This window comes from Ambystoma mexicanum, chromosome 8, assembly GCF_040938575.1.
Source record: "Ambystoma mexicanum isolate Mex_15411 chromosome 8, UKY_AmexF1_1, whole genome shotgun sequence".
Taxonomy (NCBI): domain Eukaryota; kingdom Metazoa; phylum Chordata; class Amphibia; order Caudata; family Ambystomatidae; genus Ambystoma; species Ambystoma mexicanum.
The window spans coordinates 695,578,617-695,599,908 of record NC_090929.1 but is presented as its reverse complement, the minus strand read 5'-3'; the positions used below and the strand labels follow the sequence as shown (position 1 = coordinate 695,599,908).

General features: G+C 49.2%; 1 protein-coding gene across 2 annotated transcripts in view; it reads left to right on the top strand.

The window, feature by feature from the left end:
• Window positions 1-21,292, top strand: part of PALD1 (phosphatase domain containing paladin 1) — a 1,254,976-nt gene that overhangs the window by 772,905 nt on the left and 460,779 nt on the right. For both annotated transcript variants that reach the window (XM_069610500.1, XM_069610501.1), the window contains exons 13-14: window positions 13,321-13,437; window positions 17,258-17,437. In XM_069610500.1, the coding sequence (XP_069466601.1) occupies window positions 13,321-13,437; window positions 17,258-17,437 (297 nt within the window). The remainder of the gene's footprint in view (window positions 1-13,320; window positions 13,438-17,257; window positions 17,438-21,292) is intronic.

Below are 21,292 nucleotides of genomic sequence, written 5' to 3'. Positions count from 1 at the left end.
AACAACAAAACATGAAATAACAAAGAAATTCGTAGCAAAATCTATATACATAATTACAAACACATAAATGCCCCCTGCCCCCCCTTACAGATGCCAGGTACACACCATTACAGTGCTTTTCAAACGCAACAGACTCCACAAACTCCACTTCCGGATATCGGGACCACTCATCGACTACCACCATGAAGTGTGTGCCCCTGGTCGTGGATCCGAAGTCTGCGTGCACCACCTCCCACGGTCTTGTCTGGGCATGGTTTCGATGGCCGGCTCCCGTATAACAGGTGACGCAGCCTGGCACCACAAACATGAAGCCACAAACTCCTCCACTATCCTTTCCAGCTCTGGGAACCAAACTTTCTGTCGGAGGCGGGTCATTGTTTTTGGCACCCCCTGGTGCCCCTGGTGTGCCAGCTCGATGATTTGCTGCACCTTGGCTTGTGGAACCACTATCCGGTCCCCTCGCAGAAGCAGGCCAGACTCCGAGAATGCCAGCTCCTCGCGTACACCCTCCACAGCTGATTCAGGGTCACTTTGGGCTCTTGTGTTCTTCGGGCCAAGGCTTCCATCACCGTCCACTATGCACCGTGCTCCAAGGCCGCCTCAGAATGCTGAAACACACATCAACCTGCAAGGCCTGCTCTAGTTCTTCCACTGGCACTGAGTTGGGCATTGCAGCTTCGACCACCAGTCGGATATGTTCGTCTGCTTCCTCCGCACACCTGGACTGTGGGTCGTCCCCCCCCCCCCCTCGGGTTCCTGGACAGGTAGTCCGCAGCATTGTTGCTGCCCGGCCGGTATACCAGCGACACGCCGTACTCCAGAAGAGCCAGCATCCAGCATTCTATCCTCACAGGTGGTTTAGAGGACGAGCCCGCTAGAATGGGCAGCAGAGGCTTGTGGCCCGTGACCACCGTTACCGGCCTTCCCAGCACATACAGTCTGAAGTGCCTGCAGCCCCACAAGACTGCCAGCGCCTCTCGCTCAATTCGAGAGTACCGCTGTTCAGTGTCCGATAGCGCCTTGCTGGCCAACGCTATCGGCCGGACTTCCTGGATGGCCCCCACCTGAGTGAGAACTGCCCCGAGACCATAGGGGCTTGCATCGACCACAGTCTCCGTCTGTAGGGCCGGGTCAAAAAAAACATGGCGTCCCTGGCAATGAGAGCACCCTTGATGTCATCAAAGGCTGCTTGTTCCAACGGCCCCCACTGCCAGGTAACGTCTTTTCTGTGAGTGTCCGCAGCGGTTCAGACCGTAAGGCCAGGTTTTTGATAAAACGGCCACAGTAAGTGACCATGCCTAGGAAGCTCCGTACTTCGGCCACGTTCTCTGGCAGTCTGGCCTCCTGGATGTCCCTCACTTTCTGTGGGTCGGGCGACACCCCACCCTCCTTGAAAACAAAGCCGAAAAACTCAATGGCAGTTTTGAGAAATTCGCACTTGTCACGATGCAGGGTGAGACCCAGGGACCACAGGCTTTCAAATGTCTTCACTAGCCAGGATAAGTGCTCCGCCTCAGACTTGGCAAACACCAGAATGTCGTCACTGATGATAAGCACCCCTTCCAGGTCTGCGAGGGCCCCTCTGATGATGATTTGGAAAACCTCGGCAGCCGACGACACCCCGAAGTTGAGCCTCTTGTATCTGTACAGCCCCCGATGGGTGGTAAAGGTGGTGATGTATCTAAAATCCAGATGGAGCACCACCTGATGGTACCCAGCTTGCAGGTCTAACTTGGAGAAGAACTGTGCACCCTGTAACTCAGTTACAGTGTAATCAATGGTGGACGTCAGCTGTCTCTTCCGCTTTATCGCCTTGTTGGGCAGGCGCATGTCCACACATATCCTGACCGAGTCAGGCTGCTTTGGCTTCTGGACGATCACTAACGGGAAGACCCAGGCAGTGGGGTCCTCCACCTTCTCTATTATGTCCAGTCTGACCAGGTTGTCTAACTCCTGATTGTAAAGATGCCGGTGGGGGGTGTCTGTACTTCCGCTCTCTATATGGTAGAGGAGAGGCACAGAGGACCCCAGCCGAGATTCTCTATTATTGGTACGTGGTTGAGCAATCAAGGCCTAGCTTCTCAGGAGGTGATGCGGGCTGGTTCTTAAGTACAGTGTAGTCCCCAAGCACCCGCAAAGGAATGTCCATACACTGTATCGGTTACAACAGTCTTAATATAATTAATATTCAAAGGTATATACAATATCACGATAACTCACTTTGTACTCCGAAAATCAGCAATGGTAAATGTATACAGTTCTAAAGTGGTGGTAACACTAACGTTATTAGATTTAATTAAAGTGCATACTGTTAGAATGATACCCAGATCAGAATAAAGAGGAAACCAGCAGTAGATGGAGGAAGGAAAGCAAGATGGTTGAACAATTGGCAGAATACTGTTCCCGCTACCTAGACACAGTTCTGTGTGGAGACCCCCTCCTCCCCCCCGGGCAACCTGTAAAGCAAAGAGGTATCACAAGCCCAGTCCATATATTGTTCACACTAGACTTTCCAATAGTTCTGCAACCCCAAAGTACCTTGGCATTGTAGCATTTCTCGTCAGGGAATCGACGGCCCTTCTTGAGTGCCCACCCTTTAAGGCAGGTGTCACGGGTCGTCGAACGTCCGATGGAGAACAGGTCGAGCTATGACGTTGAAGTGGCCGCGTCGTTCCTAGCGGTGCTCGTTGACTGGGAAGCGTAAACGTCCTGCAAGGAAGAGGCGTGCGGGGCACCTCGGTGTCGATAGTTCTGGACCGCAAAGAGTTTGAAGAACTGTGGCCCAGGGCGTCGAGTCGTTGGCTTCTCTGTGGTCTTTTGGGTGGTGGGAAACCCACCGGCGGATGCTCCTCGGCGCGTCGACGGTCAGGCCTTCTCCAGCAGGATACAGCGGCGACGATGCCGACGAGAGTGTCCTTGGATCAGTGAAGTTCTTAGGCAAACGGGAGCACGGCGGCTCCGGTCGGCGACGACGGTCGTCGACAGTGGCGGACAGCAGTCCGGGTGCTTCTCTTTGGAGTTCTGCAGCAGTCCCCATATCGGGTCGGCAGCCTGTCGAAGATCTGTCTACAATGGAGCTTTGGCAAAGGTCAGCTGGTGCACGATGGTCCCTCGTAGCTCGGGAAGAGGGTGCCTTACCAGGTCTTCTCTGGGTCAGTCCTTGGAGACACAGCAGCTTTCAGATTGCGACGGAGAGCAACAGCAATTCTTCTCTTCCAGCAGGGCTTCAAGGTCAAGCGTCAGTTTCACTCCAGTTACTCTTCGTTGTTTGGACTTCAGCTCTGAACACTTCTGAACATGATTACTAGCAGTGAGAGGTCCCCAGATATACTGTTGATCTCCCATTCATTCCACTGGGTCACACTGAAGCATCCAATTGCTACAAAGGGCATTCATGCAGGCAGGCAACCAATCAGGCACACAGTGCATTCAGGCCATTCACTTCTCTCCAGACACTCACAACAAGTTATGTGTATTGGGACAAGTACCGAGCCATTCAACACTTCATACTGCATTCATACCGGTTTCGGGCAGGGCTTTCTCAGTCATTGTGTCAACCACCAGATACTAGACACCCACAACATAGAATGCGTATTCATCACACACTCCATTCACCCAGGTCCCACCCGCAGGCGTACCCACAACATACGGTCGTTGGGAAGGCTCCAGCCAGTCTGGTCAGCACTTCCCCCACACTACCATATATGGAACTTCCACCAAACAGCCAGTCAGGGGGAAGGGACAGAGTCAGGGCTTCCCGGGACTTCGGGAAGATCAAGGTAACAGGCGATGGAAGGCAAGAGGCCATGGGGTCCATTTTGTCTCCATCAGGAATCTACCGATTCCAATGACAGGGCCTGGGCATCCCAAAATGGAGGACGCTCAGGGCACCAGTCATTTCAGCACAGAGCTGCCACCAGCCCATACCCTGCTCTGTGGGCCACCCACAGGTGCCCAAAAACATACACTAGGGGCACAGGGTTGCACCCCTACCCATGGGTGCCATTGGGTATCCCATGGGTCTGTTCACCAAACCAAGAGAGAGCTGCACCGCCAGGAGTCCCACGCGAACTCCTGCGCGGTAAACACAGCAGAACATGATAAAAAGCAGTAAAGGACAAGGATACGGAGGCCCTGTCCCTCCTATGCATTTCCAGCATCAGTCACCCCCCCCCCCCAGACTGTGGTTAGGGTGCCTAATCTCCCACGAGATGGACACCCTCATCCAGACAGTCAACATACCTTCTGGAAAGGCCATCTGCATTATCGTGACTCTTCCCTGGTCTGTGCTCTATGGTGAAGTCTATCCCTTGCAGGCTAATGGACCACCTGAGCAGTTTCAGGTTTTCACCCTTCATCTGCATAAGCCACTTAAGGGGCTTATGATCTGTTTGGACCTTGAAGGTAGACCCAGTAAGGTAGGGTCTAAAATGCATAAGGCTCCAAACTATACTAAAACATTCCTTTTCAACAGTAGCCCACCGAAGTTCCCTACCCTTAAATTGTCTACTGATGAATATGATCGGATGTTCCCTTCCTTTGTCATCTAACTGGGACAAGACAGCTCCAATTCTGGTGCCACAGGCGTCAGTTTGAACAATAAAGGGCTTGCTGTAATCGGGCGCATACAACACTGGGGCCCTACACAGATTTCCTTTCAAGCCATCAAAGGCCCTCTGACAGTCTTCAGTCCAATTAACCTTCCTAGGCTGTTTGGGTGAAGTCAGAGCTGTCAGGGGTGCAGCTGTGGTTCCATAGTCGGCCATGAAATTGTGATAATACACAGTGAGGCCCAAAAGGCTCTCACCTGGGTTCGAGTAGTGGGAGTCTCTCAGTCCTGTACATCCTGTACCTTACTGGGGAGAGGTTGGATTCGACCCCCTCCTACCTCATGACCAAGATACGTGACTTTCCCCTGAGCTATCTGCACTTGGTGGCCTTGATAGTGAGGTTAGCCCTCTTTATGGCCTGCAACACTTTATCCAGATGCGTCAAATGCTCTTCCCAGGTGGAACTGTAGACGGCAATGTCGTCTAAGTAAGCCACACAAAAGGCTTCCAGCCCACTGAGCGCATGGTTGACCAATCTCTGGAAAGTGGCAGGGGCATTCTTCAACCCAAAAGGCATGACCCTAAACTGGTAGAGTCCCTCTGGTGTTGACAACGCCGTCTTTTCCTTGGCATGGTCCGTCAGAGCTATTTGCCAATAGCCTGAGGTACGGTCAAAGGTGCTCACAAATTTGGCAGCACCTATGGTGTCCATGAGCTCATCAGCCCTGGGCAATGGGTGCGCGTCAGTTTTGGTGACGGCATTGACTCCTCGGTAGTCCACACAGAACCTCCAATCCTTGGTACCGGCCTGGGAACTTGCCTTGGGGACAAGGACCATGGGACTGGACCAGGGACTGGTTGAGGGTTCAATAACACCCAGATCCAACATCTTGGCGACCTCAGCCTGGATGTGGTTCTTTACAGTATCGGACATACGGTAGCACCTGCTTTTGACAGGCATACTGTCACCAGTGTCAATCTCGTGCCTACACCACGGTGTAAGGCCTCGTGTCAGTGAGAACAGAGAGGCGTACTGCCGGAGCAAAGTCCTGCAGGCCTTCTGCTGCTCTGTCGTCAGATTGGGAGAGAGATGTACTCCCTCCACTGAGCCATCCTGAGGGTTGCTATGCAGCAAATCGGGAAGGGGCTAACTCTCACCCTCTTCTTGCTCTGAAGCTAGCAAGAGACATGAGACTTCGGCTCGCCAGTTGAAAGGCTTGAGCCTATTAACATGGAATACCTGAGGGGCTACCCCCGAGGCTCCCATGTCAACCAGATAATTGACCTTGCCCATCTTGGAGATTATCCTGAAGGGTCCATTCCACTTATCTGCCAAAGCCCAAGGCTTGGTTGGCTCCATCACGAGGACCTCCTGTCCCGGAGTCCAGTCCACTTGCGATGCTTTAAGGTCATGCCAGTACTTATTCAATTCCTGGCTGGCCTTAAGATTCGCCGTTGCCTGACCCATCATTTGTGTCATCCTCCGTCTGAGGCCAAACACACAGTCCCCCACTTGCTTGGAGGGACCTGGAGGGGTGGCCTCCCAACCTTCTCTGATCAAGGCAAGGGGCCCCCTCATGGGATGTCTAAAGAGTAACTCAAAGGGGCTGAAACCAACACCCTCTTGAGGTACCTCTCTGTAGGCAAACAGCAGGCATGGCAGGAGAAGATCCCACTTCTTCCTTAGGGGCTCTTTCAAAGCACCTAGCATGCCTTGAAGAGTTTATTTAAATCTCTCAACCAGACCATTGGTCTGGGGATGGTAAGAGGTGGAGAACTTATAGGTTACCCCGCACTCTTTCCACATGGTTTTCATCTAACTCGACATGAAGTTGGATCCTCTACCAGAGACCACCTCCTTAGGGAATCCAACATGGGTGAAAATGCCCAGGAGAGCCATGGCAACTACCTTGGCACTTACAGTCCGAAGGGGTATAGCCTCAGGGTACCTGGTGGCATGATCTACCAAGACCAGGATGAACCGATGTCCACCTGACGTGGGATGATCAAGGGGACCGACGATGTCGATGCCCACCCTCTCAAACGGTGTGCCAACCACTGGCAACGGCTGCAGTCTTGCCAGACAACTGACAAGTTGGGCAGGTCCTGCAGTGGGACTCCACTTCTACTTCCATCCGGGGCCAGTAGAAATGGGCAGAGAGTCTCTGCTTAGTCTTCTTGGTACCAAGATGACCTGTCAGGGGCATCTCATGCGCCAATTGCAGCAGGAAGGGGCTGTAAACCTAGGGTACCACCAACCTCTTGAGGGCACCAGGTTCAGGCTTAGTGGGCTCACTAACAAGGAGCTCACCCTCCCAATAAATCCGGAATGTCCTAGGTACTTCTCCTTGTGCCTGGGACAGGGCCTGTTTCCTCAGACCCTCGAGAGAGTGACACTCTCTCTGTCCCTTACAGAAGTCCGCCCGGGAGGGTCCCCCTTCAGTAACAAGCATTGAAGGTCGGGATGATCCTCCGGGTTGAGAGCCTCTCCCACAGGAAAGTCTTCTGGCTCTTCTCCCACAGGAGTTGAGACGGGATTCACCACTGGACCCAGCCCATCTGGAGCATGGATCCCAATGGGTGCTGTCGGAACAGCAGGGGCTCCCTCCACAGAGGTGGCCTTCTTACTTTTCCGTTTCCTTCGTGCCTTGGGTTTCACCATCGGCAAGGATGCCGGGCTCGCAGCCGGACCCTGTGTGACCTGCGATCGGGTGAACGCCACAGCAGCCATGGGTAGACCATCCGTGATCATCCCCAACTCGATGAAATAGTTTCCCAACAAAATTTTCGCAGGCACGTTGTCCTGAACCAGGACCAGAAGATTTGCTGTCTTTTCTCCAATCGTAATGTTGACTAACCTGGTGGTTCTCAGAGCAGCACCTACATAGTCCTCTGGCTTGTGCAGGGTCCTGTCCACCGGATCTCTTAGGTGGAACGGCTCCCGCCAATGTTTTAGTGCCACAAGTTGGATGGAATCATCGATGTGTAGCCGGACAGAGTCTCATCATTTGCCCGATGCCTTCGAACAGAGATGAGTGTTTGTCCAGCAGCATCTGGATATCCTCCACGTACACAGAGTACGCGACGGTCACGATGCCAAGGGCCTCTACTGCTGCACAGCTCAGTAGGGTGTTGCTGCCCACTGGCATGACATAAAACCTTGCATTAATCTTTTTCCCTCCATGCCTCACATCTGCGACAAACGCCCCATCAAGCGGGATTGGTTATTCCCCCCCGAAGGTGAAAATGCGAGCCTTGGGCATGGAAAAGCCGGGTGGGGATTGCATGGCATCATAATGCTCTCTGGCCATTACGTTTTACAGAGGCACCAGTGTCCACAAACATCAGAACAGTCCTTCTTGACCAGTATGTTGCATCTGGGTTGCCGCCTGCACTTCGAGTGTAAGACACCCATACTCGACACAAAGAACACATTTTCTTCTTCTGCCCCCTCTTCCTCACCTTTTCCTCACCTTCCAGGCCATTGCCGTCGCCCCTTGCTCTACCTGGGCCACATTCGATGATCACTGCTGGTGGAAGAATCCAGCCCGGACTGGACCTCTAGGAATGACCGTCGGTGTTGGGGCCTTGCAGATGCGGGCATAATGATCAGCGGCACCGCAGCGGCCACATGACTTTCCCATGGCTGAGCATTCCGCAGGATGTGGAAGGTCAAACCCGCACTTCATGCACGAGTTGACTGACGCCTGTCCTCTGTCACGTTGACTGCCCGCCGGGCGTCTGAATCCTCTACCTCTGCCCACAGCACAAATGTCCTCCATCTTGTTGGGGTGCACTCCAGCCTCCATGCGGGATGCCCGTAGCTCAGACACCTCATGACACCTTCCCAGTTCTAGGATGCGAGGGAGGGTGATGCCGGGTTCCCTCAAGATCTGTCGGTGCATCTTACCAGAGACACACCCCTGAATTAGCTGGTTCCTGATCATCGTTTAGGGGTCATTCCAGGCACAGGCCTCTGCGAGCCTGCTCAGCCTCCCGTAGAATGTGTCCATCGGAAGAAAATAATTGTGGAGAGCGTCCTTTGCCGCAACATATGAGTCATCCTGAAGTTGGAGGGACAGAAACACCTCATTTACCGCAGGCCCAGTGCAGTACAAAAGGGTAGCCACCTTGCTGTCATTGTTGGTTTCCATGGTGGCCCTGAAATACATCTCCAAACTGTCCATCAACATTTTCCACCTAAACCTTAGACTGGAAGGTGCACCTGAGATTTCAAACTCAGGCATTGGCTGCAGGCCCCCCCAGTGGTCTCAAATGTGGTCTTGATGATATGATATATGATATGATATGATATGATATGATATGATATATGATATGGCATTTGTAACGCGCCTATACACAAGTGTTTCAAGGCGCGACGAGGCAGGGAGGGGGGAACAAAGGGAAGACAGACAATGATCCTACTAGGCCAGGTGTCATTCAGATTGCGCAAGTGCAGGGGTAGGGGGAAGGGAAAAGTGCAAGGGGAAGGGGGAGGGAGGAGTGCAGTACAAATAGTAGAATAGAAATAAAATAATAAATAAATAGGGCCAGCTGGTGGCAAGTGCAAGGTAAGTGCAGACAAGTGCTGGGGGGGGGTGTGGGGGGGGGCTGTAGTGATACAGAGACAGTCCCGCAGTGCAGGGGTTGCCAGGGAGGCAGTGCAAGTGAAGAGTGACTGGGTCCAGGACCGAGGTCGGTGAGAGTGGCCCAGTTGCAGAATCAGTGCAGTTTTGGTGAAAGGGGGAGGGAGAGAGAAAGCAGAAGTGAAGAGGAAGGTTTTGAGGTGCTTCCGGAACCGGAGATGGTTCTCCTCAAGTTTCAGGGAGACAGGAAGGCTGTTCCAGAGGGAGGCACCTGCCGCGGAGAGAGATCTACCCCCAGCTTGTTGCTTCGAGAAGCGGCTGACCCTGAGGGAGTTGGAGACGGATGAGCGTAGGGCTCGGGAAGGAAGATATTTAGGAAGAGAGAGTTGAAGGTATTTAGGCCGCAGGCCCCAGAAGGCCTTGTGGACAATGCAGAGGGTTTTGAACTTAATCCTCGCAGCCACTGGGAGCCAGTGTAGAGATTTCAGTCCTGGAGAGATACGGTCCCTGGGCTTGAGGCCAAGGACAAGTCTCGCAGTTCTGTTCTGGATGAGTTGTAGAGGGCGGAGAGTGGAGGCAGGCAGATTAAGATAGAGGCTGTTACAGTAGTCCAGCTTCGAGAGAACCAGGGCTCGGGAGAAAGCTTCTGGGGGAAGGAGAGGAAGGGAAGAATACCTCTGAGGAGGTGCAGCTGGTAATGTGACTTCTTAGAGACGTCAGATATATGAGGAGAGATGGTAGTGCTGGACGAGCCTGTTGGACTGCCGGTGGAGGGGCTTGTTGCTGGTCCGCAGCATGGTCAGCATTCATGGTGGCGAGCGCACTGGCACCCCAGATGTGCTGAATGGGTCCGCAACTCGCACCACCTCACCTTGCAGCGTGGATCCACCTTTGTTCCACTTCCCCTGGATGCTGGTAGGCCACAGATGTATGCCAGTTGCACACTCTTCACAAAGCATCCATAGATGTAGAAGTCCCCACAAGGCCCAATGCTTCAAACCAAATAGGAGGCAGATACTGCAGACACAGTTCAGGCCAAAGGCCCCAATAATTGAGCAGGATGGGCCCAGGGTACAAACACAACAGCAGGCCTACCCTGGCTCCACACCCAACACTCGATGACAATGTGTGAAAATGTCCAAAATTCACTTAAAAAATCACATCATGTATTGGGCCTGGATGGCCAACCGTATCTTCACAAAGAAGCCGCGACCTTCCTAGGTCCAGATTGTAAAATGGCTGCTGACCACGTGATTTGTATCCCTCTTCGCTGCATGTTTTGAACGGTGATCTTCATGTAAACCCATCAAAATCACATCACAGAAATCACCGCCGAAAGTCACTGCTGTGCCCGATTACAATCCCGACTCGTCGCCACTGTTGCCGCTTCCCATGCGGCCCGTGAGCCCCCCGACCCCTCACAGACACACACAGACATGGTGCTGTTGGTGCGGGCTCCCCAGTCGCTCTGCGGCTGCCGGGAACGCCCCGTTTATTTATATGGCACGCAACGGAGTGACACGTCACTCCGTCGCGTGCACGCGCCCTTAAATGTAGCAGTGCCACATTACCCATGCTACACCTCCGCCCCTCACGTGTGTGCACGTTCAAGGAGATTGCTGCAATAAGGTGATCAGTAAAAAATAGCACATATTCTAAAAATAAATACGCACAATTTTTTCTCAAGCAGTAAACACATGTCAATACAGCAATTATTAGAAGCTACAGGAAGTCCACGTGTCAGTAAATTCTAGCACTTCCATGGTGTCAAACGGAATGTACCGATCAGTACTGTTGTCTCTTTTTTTGACTGTGAAATTCATGGCTGAATAGGCACTTTCACATACGTGTTTTATTACGTATTAGAAAACGCATGGTTGTTATACATTTGTTTTTAGAATTCATCACTAATATTCTAAGTCTCTGACAGAGGGTATATAGACATGTTACTAAAGTCGATGTGTATTCATGTGCATTTGACTTCTACCACTATCCATACCAATTTGTTTTGCTTCACCAGTTGTTGCAGAAATGACGCCTAAGAGCTTAAACCCAACAACTTTCACACTGAGAATTTCAAAAACTGATGAAACAAGTTTACTAGTTTTAGCAGCAGCATCTTGTAACAATACAATTGGGAGCTGTGTAAAATTAGCACCTGGGACGGGCAGCCAATCAGGTTCTGCAGATCGCGGTCTGAAACCGGTGATCTCAGCGCACGTTCCTCAGAACTTGCGGGCTGCCCGCACTGCAGAGCCATCTACTCCCCCACCCTCCTGTTTCTATTTTTAAAAATCTACACCGTCTCCCCTGCCCCACTAGATTGTTGCTGTGGCAGAACCCGCCGCCACTGCAGCTTCAGTTCATTTCGCTTGTCTGGCTGCCATGGTAATGGAAGAAGGGCTGCGTACGGAGCCGCACCTTCTAAAACCATGGTGGCCATCTTGGAAAAGTATTTTCATTAATTGAAAGGGACGCTTGTGGCGTATATTACTGAATTATTGTGAATGCCAGCAGACTTCCAAGGCCAAATGATAATGACGTGTTATTATGTAGCCCTTACTCTTAAACTCTTTATATAGAACACATACAATATCACCCAACCTGTGTTGGTACTCATTTATCAACCTCAGAAGGATGACCGGCTGATTTGGCCATGCAGGGATTCGAACCTGCAGATCACACACACATTGCAGCAGCGAGCGCTGAACCCACTGAGTTATCTTACCGGCTATAGTAAAATGAGGAATTAAATGTCTGAATGTTCTCAGTCAGAAAGCAAATTTCATTCTGTAGTGGATAGCATTAAACTGGTAACTGAGATTTAACAGCAGGCCAGTTCATGTGCAGGTCTGGTGCAAAGTAGCCAGATGTCAAGCCATCGTGTATCTACTTTTCAGGTTTCAGAGGTTGGCAAAATACATATTGGGAGGGATCATAATTGTGTATTACAGAATTTAGAGTAGCGCAGGGAAAGCAGCGCACTCCCTCAGCATTCAGTACTCTGGGCACTTGCTACCTCATATATGTAAACAAATATCCTTAACATCGTGCCATGGAAATAGGAAAGATAGACACATTAGAACAAAGCATTAATTATGGCACAATGAATTCAAGGGCAACTTTATGTGCCATGGTCAAACATTTCTACACTGTACACAAGCTTTTAGGCACAGGGATTGTGTCAAGTGACCGAGGATACCAAGATGGAATGTCTTGTGATGATCAGAGACACTGACAGGAAAAAAATGCAATAACTGCAACTTGCGAAAAGCAAAATACATAGTTCAAAATGGATGCTTATTCTACTGTAAATGCTTTTTGGACGTTTTTTGTCTGCATTGTGCATTTGAGGTGTTTAAGAACAGACTAAATCGGTAACTCACCCGCTGAAGTGTGCCGGAAATGAACATTGAATAAGTCTAGCAATTGTATAAAATTCCAGAAAGACACATTATTTGTTATTCCTATTATTTGTTATTTAGGGTCACTACTCAAAGTGTTACACTTGTGTTACTCTGTGTTTTTTCCCTTATCTGCCCTTTCCCACCCCCCTAAAAAATTCGATGAGCACATTCGATGGAGTGTGCACTTTGAAAAGCCTGGGGATGAAAAGGCAGGCGATGAAAGGACGTTGTACCTGTTTTTTTAACACCTGTTGTTTTAACCGGCCTGAACAAGTAAGCCAGCCACTACAAAAACAAAGAGCCACATGGTGCTGGACACAGCCCAGAAGCTTCAATGTTTTTAAAATATTGTTTTGGGGGTAGCAAGGGAGACCACAGGGGTAGCAAGGAAGCCATCAGGTGTCGCAGGGGCATCCGCTGGCGACCCCCAAACGACATCCCTGGCTGCCGGGCTGTTACCCCCTGTTCCAGCCCTTGGAACAGGGTGCTAACGCCTTAGTAGTACCATTGTTCTTTGTGCAGTCGAGTACTGTTGAGTGTACTCTGCCCCGTCATTAAATCCAGATTGTATTTGTTCATTTGGTTCTCTAATTTTGCATAGATCTTTAAAATGTACAATGAAAATGTGAAATGATAAATGTCATGGGTCACTCACGTGATAGTCAAGAAAACGCCAACAGCACTCACGTGATAGTCAAGAAAAGGCAAAGGCCGGTAGACTGTAACCTTTTCAGATTTACGGTGCAGATGTGACTGTTTTCTTTTCTTGTCGTACAGGTGGCGGATGAGAGGTTCTGCCCAGATGTTCTCAGCACTATGAAGGAGATGAATGTCGCCAACTTTCGCAGGGTACCGAAGATGCCAGTCTATGGGGTGGCACAGCCAAATTCCAAGGTGAGTTTTACTAATTGATTATAACATTGCCAAAGCAATGGTGTCTTTTTTTCAAGGCAGTGTTAAACTACTGCGCATGCAATGTTTTGAATATGTGCAAAAGTGGGTGCGAGAGAATAGAAATTGAATTTAGGTCTTTTGTGAGAAATTCAGAACCCCAAATGTCACCCAAGGATTGGTGAGAACTCTACTGTCAAGGAAAGCTGGCCAATCAGGGCAGTATTGAAAGACCTTTGAGCTGCCTGGAGGTGATACAGGGTGGTAACTATGGAGACACGCCTCAGAGTTCCTGGCCTTGCCTGGGGATGAGTTGAGCATCTGTATGGTAAAATGCTCAGAAGGTAAGATCTCAAAAATGCCCTCCAGTCAAAACACAATCGTAGTCAGTTACTGCATGCACAGTGACCCCAACCACAAGAAGACGGTGATAAGACCCTGTTGTGTCCATGGAGGACAAAGAGTGATCCAAGACTTGGAGATTCCTTCTGTATCAGGCTTGATGGATTCTGGGAGACTTGCACAATGATTGTTGAGAAACAAAGCTGATTGACCATGCTGTCCGAAAGAAAAAATCACTAGGATCTCAGATGCCAGGAGGAAACCCTGTGCGGACATGCAAGCGGGTACTGAAACTGGAACAAAGAACATGGCAAAACACAGTGTGCTTCCCAGGGATCATGCCCGCAAACAAGGATTCCCTTGAACATATAAGAAGTGAAGTCTTCACCAGCGGTGAGATTTCCAGTGTGTACAGCAATGCAGGGAGCAATGGTTCAGAAGACGAGGATCCACTGGAGAGCAGCACGCAACCCTGAAACAGGGGCAGGACTTTGGCTCGGAGTTAATGGACCGTCTCCAGAAGCTGTGGTTCCCAGCAGTTGGGGAAAATAAGACCACTAGCAATTAGAACAATCTAAGAGCCACCTACAATAAAAGACAGTTTAAAAATAAAACCGCAAGGGAGACAGAAAGAGGACTACAGACTGAGAAACCCGGGCGATGACAGAGTCCTGTGCCAACTTAGAAGTCCCCAGTAGTTTGATACTGAGAAAGGCCCCCTGAAACCCCTGAAGGAACCAAGACAGCTTGCCTTTGAGAAGAGCAGGCGATACGAGGGTGGCAGAAGCGATGTTAGACACTGCAGCAGTCGAGGAGAGGTTTGAGAAGGAAAGTGTCAACCCTTAATGGGAGGGTGAAGGGGCAGAAGAAGGTATAACCCTTAACAGAGAGTTGGGTGGGAGAGAAGGAAGGGTCTCCCCTCCTCCGACACATGCCCTGTTCATGCTCCATTTCCCATTTCTCCGCAGTGAGCTACTCCTGATGGCAAGCCAATCTTCTGTTGTCATGGAATGTGCTTGGGTTCACCTTTCCCTATCAAGCAGCACTAACCTGAGGCAAGCATTACATCCCCACCTCCATGCTCTAGACACAGAGAGCATAGGGGTGGAGGTAGTATGGTGGTTTTGGGTATGCTCTTGGGAACCTACGAAATGGCAAGAAACCCCTGATCACTGGCAAAATGATAGTGTGCACGCCTGTATACGAGGTACCCATAGCTATGTAGGTGCCTACAACCATATCGATAAAGTATTACTTGATGAGTAGGCTTATCTAGGACTGTGCTTGCAAGGCTTTGGTCTTTGCAGCAACGTGTGTGCCCTTGGCTAGCATTATGGCACACCTGTGTTTTCAGTCACTCCTGTCTTAACTCCTGCCTCTTGAGGTTTGAAAGTGCTAGGCCTACCCCGGCATCCTCATTCATATTGCAAATAAAGGTTGGCTACAAAGTCTCGGAAGATGGCTGACTGCACTGGTCTGGCCTCTCAAATGCAAGAGGGATCCTCCCGAGGTAGCAGAGGCCAGTCTGATACAAATGGCGTCCATAGCTTCAGTCAAATGCCAAACTAGACCCAAGAAGTCCTGAGAGGGGGGACTTGAGAGGATGGGCGGATGACTCGCATTCCAGCCAATCGGACAGCAAAGGGCCACCTGACATACTAAATTCTTCCATTCCAGTACTCGAGCACAGTTTTCCTCCAGTCCTGGTGAGCTTGGCCTGCTTGTTTACCCCTGTGATTTTCCTGTGTCCTTATTTCTTTATTTACTGTTGTTCCCGCTTTTCAAAGGCTGAACAAAACGGGGGGGAGAATGTTGTTTTGGTTAGCAGTTGTGTTGGTAAAGGTAGCAGTAGTTATCAGACCAGAATTTGAGCAGCAGGGACTTACAAAGGTCCGTTTTGGATCACATTAGGCCAAGAAATCAATGGGCAGCCATGAGATCGGAGGTGGGGGGAATCTTGAGGTTCTGAAAGAGGGCTGGAAGACTCAGGACAACCTTTTGACTGGAAGACTTTAAAAAGAAACTCTAACAGCCTGATTCATTGAATAATTTGCATGAAAAACACAGATGTGCGCGCCTTTCTGCCTGACAATCCCTGTTTGAAGTATGGGGATTTTCGGCCAGAAAGGCACGCAAATCTGCGTTTTTCACGCAAATAATTCCATGAATCAGGCTTATAAGTCAGTTGAGGGAGGTTGATTTTCTTTGAGGGCGGATTTGAGTCGTAGAACCAATTATGTACTCCTGTTTCATTTAAAGACATTATTAAGTGTGTATTGTGAAGGGACCTATGATGTGTTTTGTTATGTTTCCAGTTACCTATGAATAAAGAGGCCTTCCCAGCCAGCCTTTTGTACTGACTGCAGGTGAAAAACAAGCAGAGTTGTAGCTGTTATTCAGGCTATCTTCACAAAATCACCCCCCCCCCACACCCCAGCTGGCATCCATTTGTGTCTCTCCGCACCCCTCAGACTTCCTCTCTCTCTTTGCTACGTACATTAAAGAATCAAATGCCAGCTGAGGGGAAAGGGGAGTAAATAACCGAGAGCAGACTGGAGTAAGACATAAAGGCAGAAATCAAACTTTAAAACTGCACGTAGGTAGATTATATATTTTCCAGATTTTGTGTAAGTGATTACAGTGGCATCATGTAACGACTGGTACACTTGCCGTACATCCTAAATAAGGCGCTATAAAAAAGAAATAATGACCCCCCCCCACTCCCTCCCTGCTCTAAAATACTCGATTTCACGTTAGTTCTGAAAACCTCCAAAGCTTCAAATGACTTGTTGTGGTCGTAAAGTAGATTGCACTGTTTCTAAAATAAGGTCTACTGGTTAGAAACACGTTTTTCTTTTAAAAAAAAATGTATTTAAGTGTGTGGGGTTTTCCAAAAAACCTTTAAACTATTTAGCAATAAATATAAATACATAATTATACAATTACATACACAAAATAATACAACATAAACATTGTGCAACTTAAATTACAAAATTACATTATTACAATAAACCTAATAAGCATCATGTTATTATATACATTTCCAATAATACATTCTTAAAAGATCAATTGCTTGAATTATTCAAACATTTCCTTAGTTAATATTTATTTCGAAACCGAATAAGCAGCACCAGAAATGACCCTCGACTAGATTGGTCCTCAATAGATTGTTGACCAGAACTCATTCCCACCCTCCCCCGACATCCTCTATTCTTGCCAGCATGGAACCATAATGGATGGCATAGTGGGTCCTTAATTCCTTACATTGAGTTAGCAGATGTCTGGAATACTTTATAATCCTGTTACAAATTCTGCACATCCTATTTTCAACCAGGAAACAAGTTATCCAAGACAGAATCCCAGACTGACTGCAGACCACAGTAGTGTCTGAAGCTTGTGTGTTGAGTGTTTTGTGGTCTCCTGGTAGTAGTTTACCTCCGTGAGGCATGCTGTGGATCATCCCATGTTTTACCCTCCTCAGGCTATTGGTTGCGTCTTGAGCTACTTGACGGATGCCAAAAGGAAGTATTCCACTGTTCTCTGGGTGAACCTGCGTGAAGAGGTGGTGCTGGAGTGCAACGAACAAATGTTCACGCCCCGGGAGCCTGGCAACTTGGAACAGCAGATAATAGTGCCGGCGTCCTCCCCGGAACAATTAGAGGTAAGATGAAGTTCTGGCCCAGAATCACGAATGATTCTGGATTATTTGAAAAGTAAATGGTTTTATTCTGTTTTAGGTTTATTGTGTACCTATTGCATTTTTAATGACCTTGCTCCTAATCAGATTTGTATTTTCTGCGTGGTTAAAACCAAACCTCGCCCACCTTCCAAGCGCTGTGTAATTTGCAACCCTAATGCGTAACTCGACAAACCTGATCCACAGCTAGAATCCACATTTTACACACTTGAAATGTCTCACATTTGTATACAAAAAACTTGCAGAACTTTTTTATATTAAGAAACTGCCTCTGCCCGCTAATGAATATTCTGAAGAATCTGCGTCATACTTCTCAAGAGATAATCTTGTTTGTCTGGAGTGAGTCCATATAAAGCTACTTCGTGATCTGTTACCCCCAGTGGAAGTGAGAACGTTAAATGCAGATGTCCAGAGACCCCTCCGCCCCGTCAAGCCACTTATACCTAACTGCAGGGGACTTGACATGGGCATAGGTGGGTCGAGAACGAGAAAAGGAGTTGGGGTGGCACAGAACTGTTTGGCAACATGATGGGTTCATATTCAACACATAATTTAAAAAGAAAGAGACAGATTGTGAACAGGGACTGAGATGGCGTAAAGAAAAGGATGGGTAGAATTAGAGGTCTGTGGGCGCCAAAATGCGGTAAGGGGTATGACTGATGGGAGGGTCCATAGAGCAGGCATGGTCACGGTTTGGGGCAGGCTAAGATGCTGATGGGCAGCCATTGGGACTATGACAGACACAACAGCACTACAATGTCTTTGGGAAAAGGAGGGCTCGCCCCCTATGATTTCTTAACTTGGACCATCTGATCATGATTGGGATCCTAAGAGGAGCCCCGACCTTTGTGTTCCATGTATGTCCTAACAGGTTCTAGCAACCTGGAATCTGCAACTGCCATATGCAGCTCATGTATAGGAACCTCCTCATCTGGATATTAACTATACATTAAAATAACCCAAGTACTTGCAATTTCCAGACCCAACTATTGCAAAGAAACACATTGCGAAATTGTAAACTATCCAAAACACGGCAGACCATTTTTGGCCATAAGAAATTGACCAGGCCACGAAAGCTTTCCGCCTTCTCTGGCTCCATATCCAACAATGACTTGAAAGCAAGGGCCCATTGTATCTCCGGTGTAGCCCTGGGGAACTGAGGTCCCAAATACCTATATATCCTCGTCAAGAAAACTAAAAACACTACTTTTCAGCAGCACCTTCCCCGAGGAATGAACTTCTCTCTGGCCCTTTAGCTTTCTTTGAATGTGTTAAATAATTACAAATATTTGATTTCACTACCTCTTTCAGGTGTTAAAATCAAACATGTAGCAATCGGGACCTGCCACACTAAAGCTTTTGGCCCGTTCACCAGAAAACGAACAATTGAACATCGTTAAATTTTTTTTTCAAAAAGTGTACTATCATAGCACAAGGAAACAGAAACCGTAACATAATATAGCTACTTCTTCATAAACAGCCCAACAGTCATAACAGGCATTGTCCAGGCATCCTATGTAAACTTTAATAGGTTGACCAGGGTGAGCGGGACTGTTTATTTATTGAACATTTGTAATGCGTCTATACAGCAGAAAGTGTTTTCAGGCACCACAAGACTAAGGGGAAAGGGTGAACAGAGGAATATACAGTTCTACTAGGGCTTGTGACATTCGGGTCATGCAAGTGCAGCAAATAGGAAGTGCTGGGGGAGCGCCAGATCAGGGAGAAGGGAAGTGGAGGGTGGGAGGGCGGGATGTTCATTTGAAAGGATATTTGTACCGCGCACCATCACCACCGGAGTGGTCCCCTCGCGCTCTGGCGGCTCTGAACAGGTAGGAGGGGGTCGAGTTAGCGGGAATAAGCTGGAAAAAATGCAAGAGAACAGTGATGTGCTGTTGGTGGCCTCAGCCCGGTGGGTCCATTGGCTGGGCTTGGGGTGCTTTCCGTTCGGTAGCCGTCGTGTACTGTTGTGCAAGTCTGTCTGTTTTGTTTTGTTGTTGCAGTGTAGTGAAGTTTGTGCAGTTTTTGTGCTATAGGGTTGTGGTTGTGTTTGTTTAGAATTTGATAGGTGTATGCAGAGGGGTGAGATTTTTAGTGAGTTGGTTATTGATTCATGATTGTACCCTTGGTCCAGGCTTGGTGAATCGCATGTCAATCATTGAATCACATTTATATCTAGATGTTGTGCCGACTAAACTTAAGAATTCCATCTGAGTTTGGTATATGAAAGAAAAACCCATTTCTATCTGGATGCGATGCAGGCTAAACTTAGGAATTACATCTAAGTGTGGCATATGCTAACAATCACATTTCTATCTAGATGCGACTCAGGCTAGGCTGAGGATTCGGACCAAGTGTGGGACATGCTAACATTTATAGTTCTGTCTAGATGCGACGTGGGCTAGGTTGAGGATTCTGACCAATTGTGGCACATGCTAACATTTACAGTTCTATCTGGATGCGACGCGGGTAAGGATTCCGACCAAGTGTGGCACATGCTAACATTTACAGTTCTATCTAGATGTGGCGCAGGTTAAACTTAAGAATTACATCTGTGTGGGGCATATGCTAACAGATCACGCTGCTATCTAGATGCTAGTCTTCATAGTTCTCTCTAGGTTTGGTACTAGTTAACATCGTAATGCAGGCAATACTTTCTGTCCAGCCATGAATAGGTTTAGGCTGGTGGTCACATATCTCTCTAGGAATACATGGTGTAAGTCTAGGTTATGGATAGGTGAGTTAGAGTGGCAGGAGCTTTCCGGTGTACAGTAATTGCTCTACACCCCACCCATGCTGCCCTTGGGAGGTGTGTAGTTAAGACCTGACATGGCCAGTCAGGGTTACGGGGTGGGCTGGGAGACGAGGAGGAGGGAGGGATGGAGGTCTCGGGGACTGCAGGGAGAGCGGGCTGTGTCCTCGCTGTGATACGGAGGCCAACATCTGCAAGTCCAGGCCCAGGAGGGTCACTGGCACTGCATGATCACCTGCAGAGGATCTAGATGGAAAGAGCATGCAGGGAGACACCAGTGAATTACACCGAGCAACGATTGGCAGAGCACCCAATCAAGGTCCTGGGGCGGGCTAGGAGGTGGGAGGAGGGAGGGAGGGATGGAGGAAGGAGGTCTAGGGGACTGCAGGGGGAGCGGCCGTGTCTGAGCTGTGATACAGAGGCCAAAATATGAAAGGCCTGGCCCAGGAGGGCCACTGGCACTGCATGCTCACCTGCAGAGGCACCGGATGAAAAGGGATGAAGGAGGGAAGGGGCCCCAAGGGGCTGGGTAAGTGCTAGGGGACCCCAAAGGGCATGTGCGCGGGGGGGATCAGGGTAAGGATCAGCTCGTGCGAGGAAGGGGGTGGACCAGACTCGGTAGTCTAGTCAGGGAAGAGTGCCCAAAGGCAAATGCTGGTAGTGGGGGGTGCTGAGGAAGACTGATGGAAGGAGGGCCTGGCCCCTGTGTAACTCAGAAGGAACCAGGCAGTTTATCACAGCAGCAGGGGGTGCAATTAGCAAGAAAGGGGGAGAAGGAAGGAGGAGGAGAAAAGGAAGGTCTTGAGAAGCTTCTGGAACTTAAGGAGATCCAGCTCAAGTCTGAGAGGGGCGGGGAATCCATTCCAGAGGGATGCTCCTGCCTAAGAAAGAGATCTACCCCTGACTCTATGCTTGGGGAAACATCTGACCTGCAGAGATTTAGATCTAGCGGACTGAAAGACTATAGCAGGGTGGTATTTAGGGAGAGAAAGTTGGATGTAGCATGGTCCAAGGCCCCAGATGCCTTGTGGGTGATGCAGAGGGTCTTGAATTTGATCCTTACAGCC